Below are 16058 nucleotides of genomic sequence, written 5' to 3' on the forward strand. Positions count from 1 at the left end.
TGAAGGCAGTTGAAGGGGAGGTTGGTGGGTAATTAGTTACTTTTTACGATAAAACTAATGTATGACTTTCCCTGTCAGCTGCAAAACTCAAACTTAAAACTACCTAGCATCCTGGGGAAACCCTAGAAGGGTCTGTATCAATGCATGCCTCATGACCAAATAAGGAGTGCTCAAGCAGCCTAGGGCATGTCAGTACCAATCATGTGCTACACACGTGCATCCTATGATGTGTCTTGATAAACAACGCTTATATACATAATGTAAGCTCCTATTATAGTTTTCAAGAATATAAGCAAAAATGGTAAATAAACTGTTAACACAGAGATATGTCTCGCCTTTTTGTGATTTTGATAATGCAAATTATGAAATTAAAATAGCAATACTTTAACATGTAGGTTATGCAAATATTCAAAGTCAATGAACCATGACTGAAGGTACATGTATGGCTAAACAGTCTCCATGGAAATGAGATGTGCAACTGCTAATTCAACTGCATACCCAGTGTTCTCCCCAGGATTTTTGGATAGCACCAGGGTAGCGTGTGGACTTCTTGGTGAAATATTTCATGCAATCAGTTGTGTCGCGTCGCGTCGCTTAGCTCTAGTTACTGTATTTTTTATGTCTCTTGTTTTGTTTTAACACTGTGGTACTGTGTTATGTAGACATTGATTCAGAAAATTATTGGTAAAAAAGAAGTAAATAAAAAAAACAGTTTCATGTATACTTTAATATTTTTTTAAAATAAATAAATTATGATTCATAATAAAATATCCATCTGAATTTAAAGTAATTAAATCTTTTATAAAATCCAAAATAAATAAAAATAAAATATCATTCAAAAGAGAACAAAAATGTTCAATTTAAAAAACTTTCTAGTTTCTAGAAAAAAAGTTGTTGTATGTGAAAGGATTCCTGTCATAAGAAGATATAAAATTATCAAGAACAATTGCAAATACTTTTTTTGATTATTTGAACCAGTTTCTATCTTAGATTTTAATAAAAAGAAATTTTTCATAAATTTTAGAACATTTTGCCATGATTTCATGTAAATATTAACCTTTCTTGTCTTTGGTGATAATCAAACATAGATACAGACTTAATATTGCCCTAAAATCTAAATCTTTATTTGTCATGAACCATTTAAAAAGAATTCCTAAATCTATAAATTTATCTTTGGTCTATAGATCTATAAGTAACCATATTTAATGTCAACAACTAAGTCTCCCTATTTTCCCGCCTAAATGACAGGAAGTAGATATAAATAGATTTAACATGTGCTTAAGGATAAAATTTGCAAGATTACTTCTGTTATTCATTAATTATGGATATAGATATCCAGTTTGAAGGTACAGTCATGCATTTTATTTATAAAATATAATAGATTGCAATTAATTGTAAATAAACTTGAATATTCTACGTGAACTAACTGGGTCATGTGATATGTACAGACAGTTTGAAACCCGACTTTCATGCAATAACAATGTCATAATTAAAGATAATATTGGCCATGGTTTAATCAGAGACAAATAATACTATAATATAAGAATTGGGAAATGTATAGTTGTCCATTATACGTAATGAGCCACCATTATGATGTACAAAAAATGTTCCTATCTGGTCAAGACACTGTTTGTGTACAAAGTATTTGCCGACTTGTCACAGGTCAATGCTTGGGTGGAGAGTGAAGCCATAAAATAGTTATCTGTGATCATAAAGTTATGAACTCTTAGTTAAAACACAAAAGAATCATGTTACAAGTGTTAATTACATCGATTAAATCCAATCAACAAGGTTAACCTCATAAGGTAAATCGATCACGTGGTGTAAACAATCTGTGTTGAACTGGTTTGAACTGGTCAAATTTCACCTGGAATTTCATACCGCACGGAAAAGATTTAACAAGTCGTTTAAAACTTTACCGATTTACGATTTTTTAACTGAAAATTTTAGCACCACGGAGAAAAATTATACATCACGGTAAGAACGATACCACCACGGTAAAAAATTATACATCGTGGGCCCGCGGTCCTTTAAGGGCCTGGGGAGAACACTGATACCAAATACCATTGACTTATCATAAGTCGTTCCCTTTAAACAAACCTAAACACAAACATTAACTTGTAAACTATGACAAGTTTCAAAGTCAATGAACCATGATGAGGGGGTGTGGCTATATAATCTCCATGGAAACAAGACTTGCAAATGCCAATAAATTTGCATACCAAATATCATTGACTTAACATTAGCGGTTCCTCTTGAACTGACCTAATCACAAACTAAAACATGTAAACTAGGCAAAAATTTCAAAGTCAATAGACCATGACTGAGGGGGCAGGGCCAAATAATCTCCATGGAAATGAGATGTGCCATTCGTCAGTAGGGGACTAAATATATTCCAAAGTAACATTTTCCCCAAATTTTCAACAAATTGGTACCCATTAAAATAAATGAATCCATGCATATAGCAAAGTATCAAATAGAGAATATTATCATTATTATTAGGTCTTTCCACTCTCTGTGGAAAGACCTATTGGTTTTCTTCAGATTATTAGGTCTTTCCACTTTTCTGTGGAAAGACCTATTGGTTTTCTTCTGATTATTTAGGTCTTTCCACTTTTCTGTGGAAAGACCTATTGGTTTTTTTCTGATTATTTTTTTTTTTTTTTTCTTCCGCCTAATTTTGTTCTTGTGATAAATATTTGTTTCGCAATATGTCGCTTAAATATTTGGTATATGATATCGAACAGTTTATGCGCCTTTGAAATTTACCCTGCGTAACCAAATAATTTTCTTTGTAGGAGTTATCTCCCCGAACACTGTTTTCCTTGTGCACGCATCTCCTCCGTAACCGTAAAAGAAAGCGACAAATTTATTTAACCAAATTGCTCGTTATATCCTCAGGATGTTTTGTCCAATTTTGACCGAAGCGATACGTAAACTCCATATGAGAGTTATTTCCCATTCTGTATTTGACATAAGGGATATATAAATGTATAGCATGAATGGTAAGTGATAGAGACCTAAGGTATATTGATTTGAGATCCTTGGTTCATTTAAATGAAATTGAGGCCAAGGTCAAAGGTCAAGGTCATATTCTAAATTTTGACTTTTCCTTGTTATTTGATCTCCTCTGTCACTTTTAAAATTACAAATCAAAGAACTAGTGCAAAATGTTTGCTTAATTGTGATTAAGATATGATACATTAGGTCTGAAACAATCCAATGATATCTTATAGGAGTTATTGTCCCTGAAATGATTCAGTTTAAGGTTAATTGATTATTACTCCAACTTGGTACATGATAAAGCCATAGGGTCTTTTGCAAACTGTTGGTTGACATATGACCTAGAAAAAAGTAAACCGGAAGTGACCTTGAGTGAACCGGAAGTAGTATTTTTTGCACTTATTTCATTGAAAAGTACCTAGAAACCATATATTTTTTGAATGATCATAGGTTAACCTATCATTTGAGACTGGAAGTGACGTTTTATAAACCGGAAGTAGCATATTATCTTCCTTATTACAGGCATAAGTATATACAAACTATATATTTTTGGAATCAGTGTGAATAAAGCTATCATATGAGACCGGAAGTGAGATTTTCTAAACCGGAAGTTGGCAATTATCTCCCTTATTTCAGGCAAAAGTATATAGAAACCATTTATTTATTGAATCAGTATGAAGAAATCTATACTTTGACGCTATTAATAACTTTGAGTAAACCAGAAGTAGCTTCCTATCAATTATTTAGAAAATTGATGTGGAAAGACCTTCAATTGTTCTTTGAACAATTGGTTTTTAATTATTATTATGATTATTAAAAAATCTTCCATTTAACATTTTGTTGAATGTTTTATTCTGGTGTGTTTAGTTTTGACACTTTCCTCAAAGACATAATAAATTGTCTGGATTTCTACCACATTTAGGCCTAGAAAACATAGAGCTTTTGACAAACTTAATATTCAAATCAGATATGTAAAATGTTATAACAAGAATTACCGGTATGTTAAAAGATCTTTCTTGTGGACTCGATGTTTCCAGTCCAAAAAATGCGCTGCGCTTGGAGCAGCTGGATATGACTGCAGAGGTCGAACTCTGACCAGTTGGGACAAGTATGGACACAATATTCAAGCTTGATACAGCTCTGAATTTGGATAGTGATTAAATATTTGACACATAAAAGATTTCTGACACAGAATAAATGTGGTCAGATAATTTAAAAATTTGAAATGGGACATTTAATCTACTAAATGGTCCAATATCCAAAATCTAATTCCCTGGTTAGATTCAGCATATAAAAAAATACCATGAATTCAAACAAAGTTTTATTTTGGACCCTTTGGACCATAATATGAACTAATTTGAAAACAGGGCCCAAAATTAAAAATCTGAATGCACAGTTAGATTCAGCATATCATAAAACCACAAGAATTCAGTTTTTGATGAAATCAAACAAAGTCTCATTTTGGACCCTTTGGACCTCAATGTAGACCTATTTAAAAATGTCTAAATATCCAATATAGTAATACATGGTAAAAACCTCATACAATTCAAGACTTTAAATTAATCCTCATTGAAATTGGTTAAAAGATTTGAAATTATTTTCAATTGAAGATTTCTTGCTGTTGTGCAATACTTTGCTGTTGAGCAATAATTAGTAAATCTGTTTACAAACTAAATATAATAATTTACACACCCTGTTTGGTGTGTATCTCCTGCCATATCAGTATTTGTTGTTTCTTTATATAGATCAGAAATAATTTATGTTAGAACCAGCTTAGACAGTATTAGAAAAGTCTTGTTTTTGGCCCCTATTTGGCCTCTAGTTTCTTAACGATTAAAGCCACAACCCACAAAATTCACCCCAACCTTCTGTGTGGTATGGAACCTTATGGTACAATTTCAAAGAGATCCTTTGACCTATACTTAAGTATTTGTCCGGAAACCAGAATAAACTGCTTTGCTGAGCGCAGCTAGATACGCCCGCAGAGGTCCAACCCTGAATAGTTGGGGCAAAAATGGACACAATATTCAAGCTTGATTCAGGTCTGAATTTGGATTGTAATTAAATATTTGACATATTATAGGTTTCTGAATAAATGTAGTCAAAGAACTTGAAATTGGTTATATGAATTGAATTTATATTCAATTAAAGATTTCTTGCTGTTGTGCAATACTTAGTAAATCTGTTGTCAGACTATAAACAAATAAAGTTAAATAAATTCTCAATGTCATATTAGAAATTTATGAAAATAAAAAGGGAGCTTACATCCATAGATATAAACAATTCACCAAAGTTTCATGAGAATTGGTGACAGCATTTTTGAGTTATTGTCAAAAAACTGGAAAATCACCCCTTTTTTTAATGAATAAAACCCCATAACTCAGAAATGTAAAATGTAAAATTTATAAAATTCTAAAGGGAGCTTACATCAATACATACAAATAATTCACCAAAGTTTCATAAGAATTGCTGAAAGCATTTTTGAGTTTTTGTCCGAAAACTGGAAAATCCCCCCTTTTTTTATGAATAAAACCCTGCAACTTGGAAACGTAAAATCTTAAATTTACAAAAATCCAAAGGGAGCTCATGTCAATAGATATAAACAATTCACCACAATTTCTTGCAAGTTGGTGAAAGCATTCTTGACTTATTGTTCGAAAACTGGAAAATCCCCCTTTTTTTAATGAATAAAACCCCATAACTTGGAAACGTAAAACCTAAATTTTATAAAAAACGAAAGGGAGCTCATGTCAATAGATATAAACAATTCACCAAAGTTTTATGCAAATTGGTTAAAGCATTTTTGAGTTAATGTCCGACATGTTGACGACGGACGGACAGACGGACGGACAGACAGATAGACGGACAGACGGACAACGGTATACCATAATACGTCCCGTAAACGGGCCTATAAAAACCTTGATCCTCCCCCCCTCCCTCGCCCCTTTTTGCCCCTTATTCCTGAACTGTTTGAGCCATAACCCCCAAAGTCAAACCCAGTTTTCCCTTTATGGAACCTTGTGTTTCAATTTCAAAGATCCATAGACTAATACTTAAGTAATTGTCCATTAACCAGAACAAGAGTGCACACGCTGAAATGTCTCACCTTCTTTACTAATCATTTATATTATGTTGATAGTCCTAAATATAAAGCTTTATTACAACTGTCACATAAACTTAACATTAACCAAGAAAACTAAACATTGACCAATGAACCATAAAAATGAGGTCAAGGTCAGATGAACCGTGCCAGGCAGACATGTACAGTTAACAATTCTTCCATATAACAAATATAGTTGACCTATTGCTTATAGTTTAAGAAAAACAGACCAAAACACAAAAGCTTAACACTGAGCAATGAACCGTGAAAATGAGGTCAAGGTCATATAAAACCTGCGTGACTGACATATAGATCATAAAATATTTCCATACACCAAATATAGTTGACCTATGGCATATAGTATTAGAAAAAAAGACCATAACTCAAAAACTTAACTTTGACCACTGAACCATGAAAACGAGGTCAAGGTCAGATGACACCTGCCAGTTGGACATGTACACCTTACAGTCCTTCCATACACCGAATATACTAGACCTATTGCTTATAGTATCTGAGATATGGACTTGACCACCAAAACTTAACCTTGTTCACTGATCCATGAAATGAGGTCGAGGTCAAGTGAAAACTGTCTGACGGGCATGAGGACCTTGCAAGGTAAGCACATACAAAATATAGTTATCCTACTACTTATAATAAGAGAGAATTTAACATTACAAAAAATGTTAACTTTTTTTTCAAGTAGTCACTGAACCATGAAAATGAGGTCAAGGACATTGGACATGTAACTGACGGAAACTTCGTAACATGAGGCATCCATATACAAAGTATGAAGCATCCAGGTCTTCCACCTTCTAAAATATAAAGCTTTTAAGAAGATAGCTAACGACGCCGCAGCCGCCGCCGTAGCCGCCGGATCACTATCCCTATGTCGAGCTTTCTGCGACAAAAGTCGCAGGCTCGACAATAACCTTGTTTTTCCCTCCTTTTTTTTGCCCCTAATTCCTGAACGGTTTGGGCCATAATCCCCAAAGTCAATTCCAACCTCTCCTTTGAGGTATGATACCTTGTGGTACAATTTAATAGAGATCCATACGCTTATACACAAGTTATTGTCCGGAAACTAGAAAAATGCCTTTTTTGGCCCCTTTTTGCCCCTAATTCCTAAACAGTTGGGACCATAACCTCCAAAATCAATCCCAACCTTCCTTTTGTGCTATTGAACCTTGTGTTAAATTTCATAGAGAATAAAATGCTCCGCAGGGCGCAGCTTGATACGACCGCAGAGGTCGAACCCTGAACAGTTGGGGGAAGTATGGACACAACATTCAAGCTTGATACAGCTTTGGATTTGGATTGTGATTAAATATTTGACACAGCATAGGTTTCTAACACAGATTGAATGTGGTCTAAGAACTTAAAAATTTTAAATTGGACATTCACCTATTATGGTCCAATATCCAAAATCTAAATACATGGTTAGATTCAGCATATCAAAGAACCCCATATATTCAATTTTTGTTGAAATCAAACAAAGTTTAATTTTGGACCCCGATTTGGACCAACTTGAAAACTGGGCCCATAATCAAAAATCTAAATACATGTTTAGATTCAGCATATCAAAGAACCCTAAGAATTCAATTTTTGTTAAAATCAAACTAAGTTTAATTTTGGACCCTTTGGACCTTAATGTAGACCAATTTGAAAACGGAACCAAAAATTAAGAATCTAAATACACGGTTAGATTCGGCATATCAAAGAACCCCAATAATTCAATTTTTGATGAAATCAAACAAAGTTTAATTTTGGACTCTTTTGACCTCAATGTGGACAAAGTTGATAACGGGGCCCAAAAATCAAAAATCTAAATACATGGTTAGATTCAGCATATCAAAGAACCCCATGTATTCAATTTTTGTTGAAATCAAACAAAGTTTAATTTTGGACCCTTTTGACCTCAATGTGGACAAAGTTGATAACGGGGCCCAAAAATCAAAAATCTAAATACATGGTTAGATTCAGCATATCAAAGAACCCCATATATTCAATTTTTGTTGAAATCAAACAAAGTTTAATTTTGGACCCCGATTTGGACCAACTTGAAAACTGGGCCCATAATCAAAAATCTAAATACATGTTTAGATTCAGCATATCAAAGAACCCTAAGAATTCAATTTTTGTTAAAATCAAACTAAGTTTAATTTTGGACCCTTTGGACCTTAATGCAGACCAATTTGAAAACGGAACCAAAAATTAAGAATCTAAATACACGGTTAGATTCGGCATATCAAAGAACCCCAATAATTCAATTTTTGATGAAATCAAACAAAGTTTAACTTTGGACCCTTTGGACCTCAATGTGGACCAATTTAAAAACGGGGCCCAAAATCCAAAAACTAAATACACGGTTAGATTCAGCATATTAAAGAACCCCATGAAATCAAGAATAAAACCCCATTGAAATTGGTCAAGAAATAAGCAATTTATACGAAGTATCTTCTTTTGCACAATCCTGTGCAATTAAATATTTCTTGCTATTGCGCAATACTGTACAATTGACAATTTCTTGCTATTGCGCAATATTGTGCTATTGGATATTTCTTGCTATTGCGCAATACTGTGCAATTGAAGATTTCTTGCTATTGCGCAATACTGTGCAATTGAAGATTTCTTGCTATTGTGCAATACTGTGCAATTGAAAATTTCTTGCTATTGTACAATACTTATTATATAATAATTTACACATCCTGTTTGGTGTGTATCTCCTACCATATCATTATTATTTGATTTTAAATATAAATCAGAAATAACCAACTTAAAATGGAAAATTTTAAAAGAAACAAAAAAGGAAAAAAAGAAAAAAAGGAAAAAAAAATAAATCCCCCCCCAAAATTTTTTGAACCCCCATTATGATTCATCACCCCCAAACTCAATCCCAGCCTTCCCTTTGTGGTATGGTACCTTGCAGTACAATTTCAGAGAGATCCATACACTTGAACACAAGTTATTGTCTGGAAACTAGAAAAAAATGTGTTTTTTGGCCCCAAATTCCTAAACATTTAGGGCAATTACCCCCAAACTCAAACCCAGCTTTCCCTTTGTGATATGAAACCTTGTAGTACAATTTCAGAAAGATCCATACACTTACACACAAGTTATTGTCATGAAACTAGAAAAATGCTTGTTTTTTGCCCCTTTTTTGGCCCCTAATTCCTAAAATTTGGAGGCAATTACCCCCAAAATCAATCCCAGCATTCCTTTAGTGATATGGAACCTTGTGGTACAATGTCAGAGAGATCCATACACTAACACACAAGTTATGTCTGGAAGTTACAAAAATGCTTATTTTTGGCCCCTAATTCCTTTACTGTTATAACCATAACCCCCAAAATCAATCCCAACCTTCCTTTTGTGGTATTGAACCTTGTGGTAAAATTTCATAAAGATCCATTCGCTTAAACTAAAGTTAAAGTGCGAAAACCAAGTGTCTTCGGACGACGCCGGACGACGACGACGACGACGCAGGATGACGACGCCAACGTCATACCATTATACAACCACAAAAATTTTTTTGCGGTCGTATAAAAAGTTATTGTTAGGAAACCAAATGTCGAACGACGACGACATGACAGCAATATACGAACGCAAATTTTTTTCGTATAAAAATCAATGGATTCATTAACCTGTTTTATTCAAGTTTTGTGGAAAACCAAAATGTGTGCTATTTGTAACGTCATGAAAGAAGGCTAATGTGTAAATTTTCAACCAAAAGATAAATTTCCTAACTAGTCATTATTTTTAATTATGATTCATTGTAATATTGGTCAATAAATACTAATTTGAAATTTTAGTTAGAAATAGGGATCATTTTAGGGCCTTATTGAACATACTCCTTTATGGCAGGTGGATCTTGATTTTTTTAAGATCTTGACTCTGTCACATTTTCTTTATCTATTAAGGTTTTCAAGGCATATGACATTTCTTAATTTGACCTTTATCTTCCATATTCAAAGAATAAAGTTCAATAACTTCTCAATGTCATATCAGAAATTCATGAAAAACTAAAGGGAGGTTATCTTAATAGATATAAACCAGTCACCAAAGTTTCATGATAACTGCTCAAAGCATTGACCGAAAACTGAAAAATATCCCCTTTTTTATGAATATAATCACATAACTCCGAAACATAAAATCTAAAATTTATAAAAATCGAAAGGGAGCTTACGTCAATAGATATAAACAATTCACCAAAGTTTCATGAAAACTGCTGAAAGCATTTTTGAGTTATTGTCCGAAAACTGGAAAACACCCCCTTTTTTTAATGAATAAAACCCCATAACTCAGAGAAGTAAAATCTAAAATTTATAAAAATCGAAAGGAGCTCATGGCAATAGATATAAACAATTCTCCAAAGTTTCTTGCAAATTGGTGAAAGTGTATTTGAGTTATTGTCCGAAAACTGAAAAATCCCCCATTTTTAATGAAAAAAATGGGGAATGTGTCCATGAGACACAGATGATGCCCCCGCTTACATATAACATTATGAAGGGATATTACTCAAGAACTGTAAAAGTGATGCTACCCAAATTGTACTTGATCTGAATTTTGTGGTAATAAGCATGGTTTATAAGTTTCATAACAATTAGTTGGGGCAAACTTAAGTTAGAGAACAGAAAGGAAAAATTCAGCATAACTCTAGAACGGTAAAAGTGACACTACCAAAATTCAAACTTGATCTGTGTTTTGTGGTAATTAGCATTGTACATAAGTTTCATCACATTTGGTTGAGGCAAACCAAAGTTAGAGAACGGAAACAAATTTTGGGACATACCTACGGACGGACAGAGGTACAGAAGGACAAGGGTAAAACTTAATGCCCCCTCCACTACGACGAGGGCGTCAAAACCTAAAACTCGGAAACTTAAAATCTTAAATTTATAAAAAATGAAAGGGAGCTCACGTCAATAGATAAAAACAATTCACCAAAGTTTCATGCGAATTGGTTCAAGCGTTTTTGAGTTATTGTCGGACATGTAAACGACAGACAGACGGAGAGACGGATAGACAACGGTATACCATAATATGTCCCGTATAAAAACCAATCCCAACCTTCCTTTTGTGGTATGGAACCTTGTGGTACAATTTCATAGAGATCCATACACTTATACTCAAATTATTGTCTGGAAACCAAATGTTTTGGACGACGACGACAACTTCATACCAAATTATATGACCTCAAAAAATACCTCTGCAACTTTCAGGAATTCTCCAACTTTATCCATTCGCACTAGGAATCTTTTATAACATTCTAATCCATCTTTACATTGTTTTTTGTTCATATCAAAGTACTTCTCTGGAAAAAAAAAGATAGCACACATTTATATTAAATATATCAAAACATAGTTGGTTCTGTGAATTCAGGCCAATTTTACATTTACAATGTAAACTACTACATAAAACAAGAGGCTGTCAGAGTGACAGCAAACAGAATTTTCCTGCAGAGGTCGAACCCTGAACAGTTGAGCAAGTATGGACACAACATTTAAGCTTAAAACAGCTCTGAATTTGGATTGTGATTGAATATTTGACAGAGAATTGGTTTGTGACACAAAATGAATGTGGTCAAAGAACTGAACAATTTGAAATTGGACATTTACCTATAATGATCCAATATCCAAAATCTAAGTACATTGTTAGAATCAGCATATCAAAGAACCCATAGAATTCAATCTTTGATGAAATCAAACATAAGTTTAATTTAGGAACTTTTGGACCTCAATGTGGTATTATCTAATTAATAATGAAAATAAATACAGGTTTAGATTCAGCATTTCAAAGAACCCTATATATATTCAATTTATGTTGAAATCAAACACACAGTATAATTTGGACCCTGATTTGGACCAACTTGAAAACTGGGCCCAAAATCAGAAATCTAATTATATGTTTATTAATAGACAATATAAGCTTAGTTTTAAAGGAGTTTGCTTCATCAAAAATATATATATATATAGCATTCAGAAAAAAAAATTTTAATTTTTGCGGTCGTATAATTAGTTTATACAGAAAAACAAACAAACCTCCCACAAAATTCTTCAAACAATTTACCAAAGAAAAGAAAAATCAAAATGTCTAATAATGAACAGTGAATTTCAAACTATATTTATACCGTCCTACAGAGCTTATCATCAAACACACTTAAGAAACACAAAATTTTCAGATAAATGTGTCACTCAAATTGTAATTGTGATTGATAATTACCATGCACATGTTTGTTATCTTAAAAACACTTAGTGTAATCAAACTTTATATCTTTCATTTGTCACAAACTAATATCTGCAACTTATCTATCAATGTCAACAACTTTATCTACACAATGAAATGTAATGAAATATATCCTTTAATAAATGGAGATGTGTCCCCATGGACACAGATGATGCCCCCGCTTGCATACAACATTATAAAGGGACATAACTCAAGAACGATTAAAGTGACGCTACCCAAATTTGTACTTGATCTGAGTTTTGTGGTAATTGGTCTCATAATGTTTGGTTGGGACAAATTTAAGTTACAGAACAGAAACTAAAAATTTTGCAATTTTTAAATTTATAAAGGGGCATAACTTGATAATGATTAAAGTGACGAAACCAAAATTCAACTTGATATGTATTTTGTGGTAAAAAGCATTGTGTATAAGTTTCATAACATTTGGTTGAGGCAACTTAAGTTAGAGAACGGAAACTAAAAGTTTTGTAATTTTTCCATTTATAAAGGGGCATAACTTTAGAACGGTTAGAGTGACACTACCAAAATGCAAACTTGATCTGTATTTTGTGATAATAAGCATTGTGTATAAGTTTCATAACATTTGGACAAGGCAAACTTAAGTTAGAGAACGGAAACCAATTTTGGGACGTACAGACGTACAGATGGACAAGGGTAAAACTTAACGCCCCCTCCCCTACGGCGGGGGCATAATAAAAACTAGAGGCTCTCAAGAGCCTGTGTCGCTCACCTGATTCTACTTTGGTTTTGGAAATCATGTAAAAAAATAGATTAAAATCATAACAGATACCCTAATAATGAGTGAGGCCAAATTTGGTTTAATATTGGTCCTGTAATTTAATAACTAGAGGCTCTCAAGAGCCTGTGTCGCTCACCTGACTCTACTTTGGTTTTAGAAATCATGTAAAGATGCAAAAAATCATAACAGACACCCAAATAATGATTGAGGCCAAATTTGGTTTACTATTGGTCCCCTTATTTAATCAAATATCCTGGTGGCCATCTTGAACAGTCAATCGGCAACAAAGTAGTAACACTTGGTCAAAACCTCATAAGGAACATTCATGCCAAGTTTGGTTTCATTCCATTCAGTGGTACTCTAAAAGAAGACATTTGTATGTATTTCCCATAGGGTCCTATGTTAAACTAAGTCCCCCCTTGGTGGCCATCTTGGATGATGGACTGACTGCAAAGTAACAACACTTGGTCAGCACCTCATAATGAACATTCATGCCATGTTTGGTTTTATTCAATTCAGTGGTTCTCTAAAAGAAGACATTTAAAATTGAGAATTGAAATGGGGAATGTGTCAAAGAGACAACAACCCGACCATAGAACAGACAACAGCAGAAGGTCACCAACAGGTCTTCAATGCAGCGAGAAATTCCAGCACCCGGAGGCGTCCTTCAGCTGGCCCCTTAACAAATATATATACTAGTTCAGTGATAATGAACGCCATACTAAACTCCAAATTGTACACAAGAAACTAAAATTAAAAATAATACAAGACTAACAAAGGCTAGCTATAGAGGCTCCTGACTTGGGACAGGCGCAAAAATGCGGCGGGGTTAAACATGTTTATGAGATCTCAACCCTCCCCCTATACCTCTAGCCAATGTAGAAAAGTAAACGCATAACAATACGCACATTAAAATTCAGTTCAAGAGAAGTCCGAGTCTGATGTCAGAAGATGTAACCAAAGAAAATAAACAAAATGACAATAATACATAAATAACAACAGACTACTAGCAGTTAACTGACATGCCAGCTCCAGACTTCAATTAAACTGATTGAAAGATTATGTCTTCATCATATGAATATCAGGCACAATCCTTCCCGTTAGGGGTTTAGTATCATACTATCATAACATATATGAGAAGAACATAACCCGTGTCATGCCAACAACTGGTTTTTAAATAAATGTGTTTAGTGCCGATGCAAAGACCCTATAAGTGAATCAATATTAACGTCAAAATATGCAATCTTTAATGACCTGACAACAGTATCGTAACTATATCCCTTCTTAATAAGTCTATTTAAAGGTTTTGTTAGCTTCAGAGGTGAATACTGACATTTTTGTGCTTTATAAAGAATATTTCCATAAAAATTGGATGTGAAATACCTGAACGTATAAGAAGTCTGCATGTTGAGCTAAATTTACGAATGATGTCCTTATATGTATGTATTTCCCATAAGGTCCTATGTTAAACTAAGTCCCCCTCTAGCGGCCATCTTGGATGATGGATCGGCTGCAAAGAAACAACACTTGGTCAACACCTCATAAGGAACATTCATGCCATGTTTGGTTCCATTCCATTCAGTGGTTCTCTAAGAGAAGACATTTGTATGTATTTCCCATAAGGTCCTATGTTAAACTAAGTCCCCCGCTGGCGGCCATCTTGGATGATGGACAAACTGCAAAGTAACAACATTTGGTCACCACCTCATAAGGAACATTCATGCCATGTTTGGTTTCATTCCATTCAGTGGTTCTCTAAAAGAAGACATTTGTATGTATTTCCCATAAGGTCCTATGTTAAACTAAGTCACCCACTGGCGGCCATCTTGGATGATGGATCGGCTGCAAAGTAACAACACTTGGTCAGCACCTCATAAGGAACATTCATGCCATGTTTGGTTTCATTCACTGGTTCTCTAAAAGAAGACATTTGTATGTATTTCCCATAGGGTCCTATGTTAAACTAAGTTCCCCACTGTCAGCCATCTTGGATGATGGACCGACTGCAAAGTAACAACACTTGGTCAGCACCTCATAAGGAACATTCATGCCATGTTTGGTTTCATTCCATTCAGTGGTTCTCTAAAAGAAGACATTTGTATGTATTTCCCAAAGGATTCTATGTTAAACTAAGTTCCCCGCTGGCGGCCATCTTGGATGATGGAACGACTGCAAAGTAACAACACTTGGTCAGCACCTCACAAGGAACATTCATGCCATGTTTTGTTTCATTCCATTCAGTGGTTCTCTAAAAGAAGACATTTGTATGTATTTCCCATAGGACTTCTCATAGACTAAATCATTACTTTAGGGATAAATTCAGTAAATAAATATACGTCATCAGGGACCGCCCATTTGGGGGAGAGCTTTCTGTACAATACTGAAGTCCTGTGCAAATCTGATTGGTAGATAACGTTTGTAATAAATATTTTTTGATAGATGGATCAAAACTAGAGTTAAAAAAAAAATTAAAAAATGAATGCTGAATATACTAAATTTTTTTACTACAGGGTTGAAAAGTAATGGGGGTCAGTAAAGGAATTAAGTGCGAATCTACAGTGTTTGTAAACAAGGCCATGTGAATGCCCAAAAATGCGGCATGACCCTATGTTTTTATTGTTGCAAAAGATAAGTCTACATTTGTACTTTCATGAATGATATATGAAAGCTTCCAATTTCTAAAGGTAAATCAGGTATAAATTTAATTCAAGACATGGATTAGCATTAAAGTCAATGGGAGATTTTTTACTGAATTTACCCCTATAGGAAAATATGCACTCTGTCACTGTACTTGTTCAAGGCCACACAATAATCACAAAACTTATTTCCTGTAAATTTCCTGTAAATATTAATGCAATGGAAGCCTTTTGGAACCAGTTAAAGATGTTTTTTATACAAATTTCTATGTTTAGCTGCGGCAATCCAGAATGCACTGAGTGTACTGTGGTAGGAAGCATGGGCATATGGTAAAAA

The 16058-nt window shown here is 34.0% G+C and overlaps 1 protein-coding gene and 1 long non-coding RNA gene across 4 annotated transcripts in view; one reads left to right on the plus strand and one right to left on the minus strand.

Moving 5' to 3' along the window:
• LOC127724673 (phosphatidylinositol-binding clathrin assembly protein LAP-like) overlaps positions 1 to 16058 on the minus strand; it is a 488025-nt gene that overhangs the window by 255238 nt on the left and 216729 nt on the right. The window contains exon 8 of the mRNA XM_052231711.1: positions 11308 to 11414. Within this exon, the coding sequence (XP_052087671.1) occupies positions 11308 to 11414 (107 nt within the window). The remainder of the gene's footprint in view (positions 1 to 11307; positions 11415 to 16058) is intronic.
• LOC127724764 (uncharacterized) overlaps positions 1 to 16058 on the plus strand; it is a 567962-nt gene that overhangs the window by 159978 nt on the left and 391926 nt on the right. The window lies entirely within an intron of this gene.

Source organism: Mytilus californianus, unplaced genomic scaffold (genome assembly GCF_021869535.1).
Source record: "Mytilus californianus isolate M0D057914Y unplaced genomic scaffold, xbMytCali1.0.p SCAF_14, whole genome shotgun sequence".
NCBI lineage: Eukaryota > Metazoa > Mollusca > Bivalvia > Mytilida > Mytilidae > Mytilus > Mytilus californianus.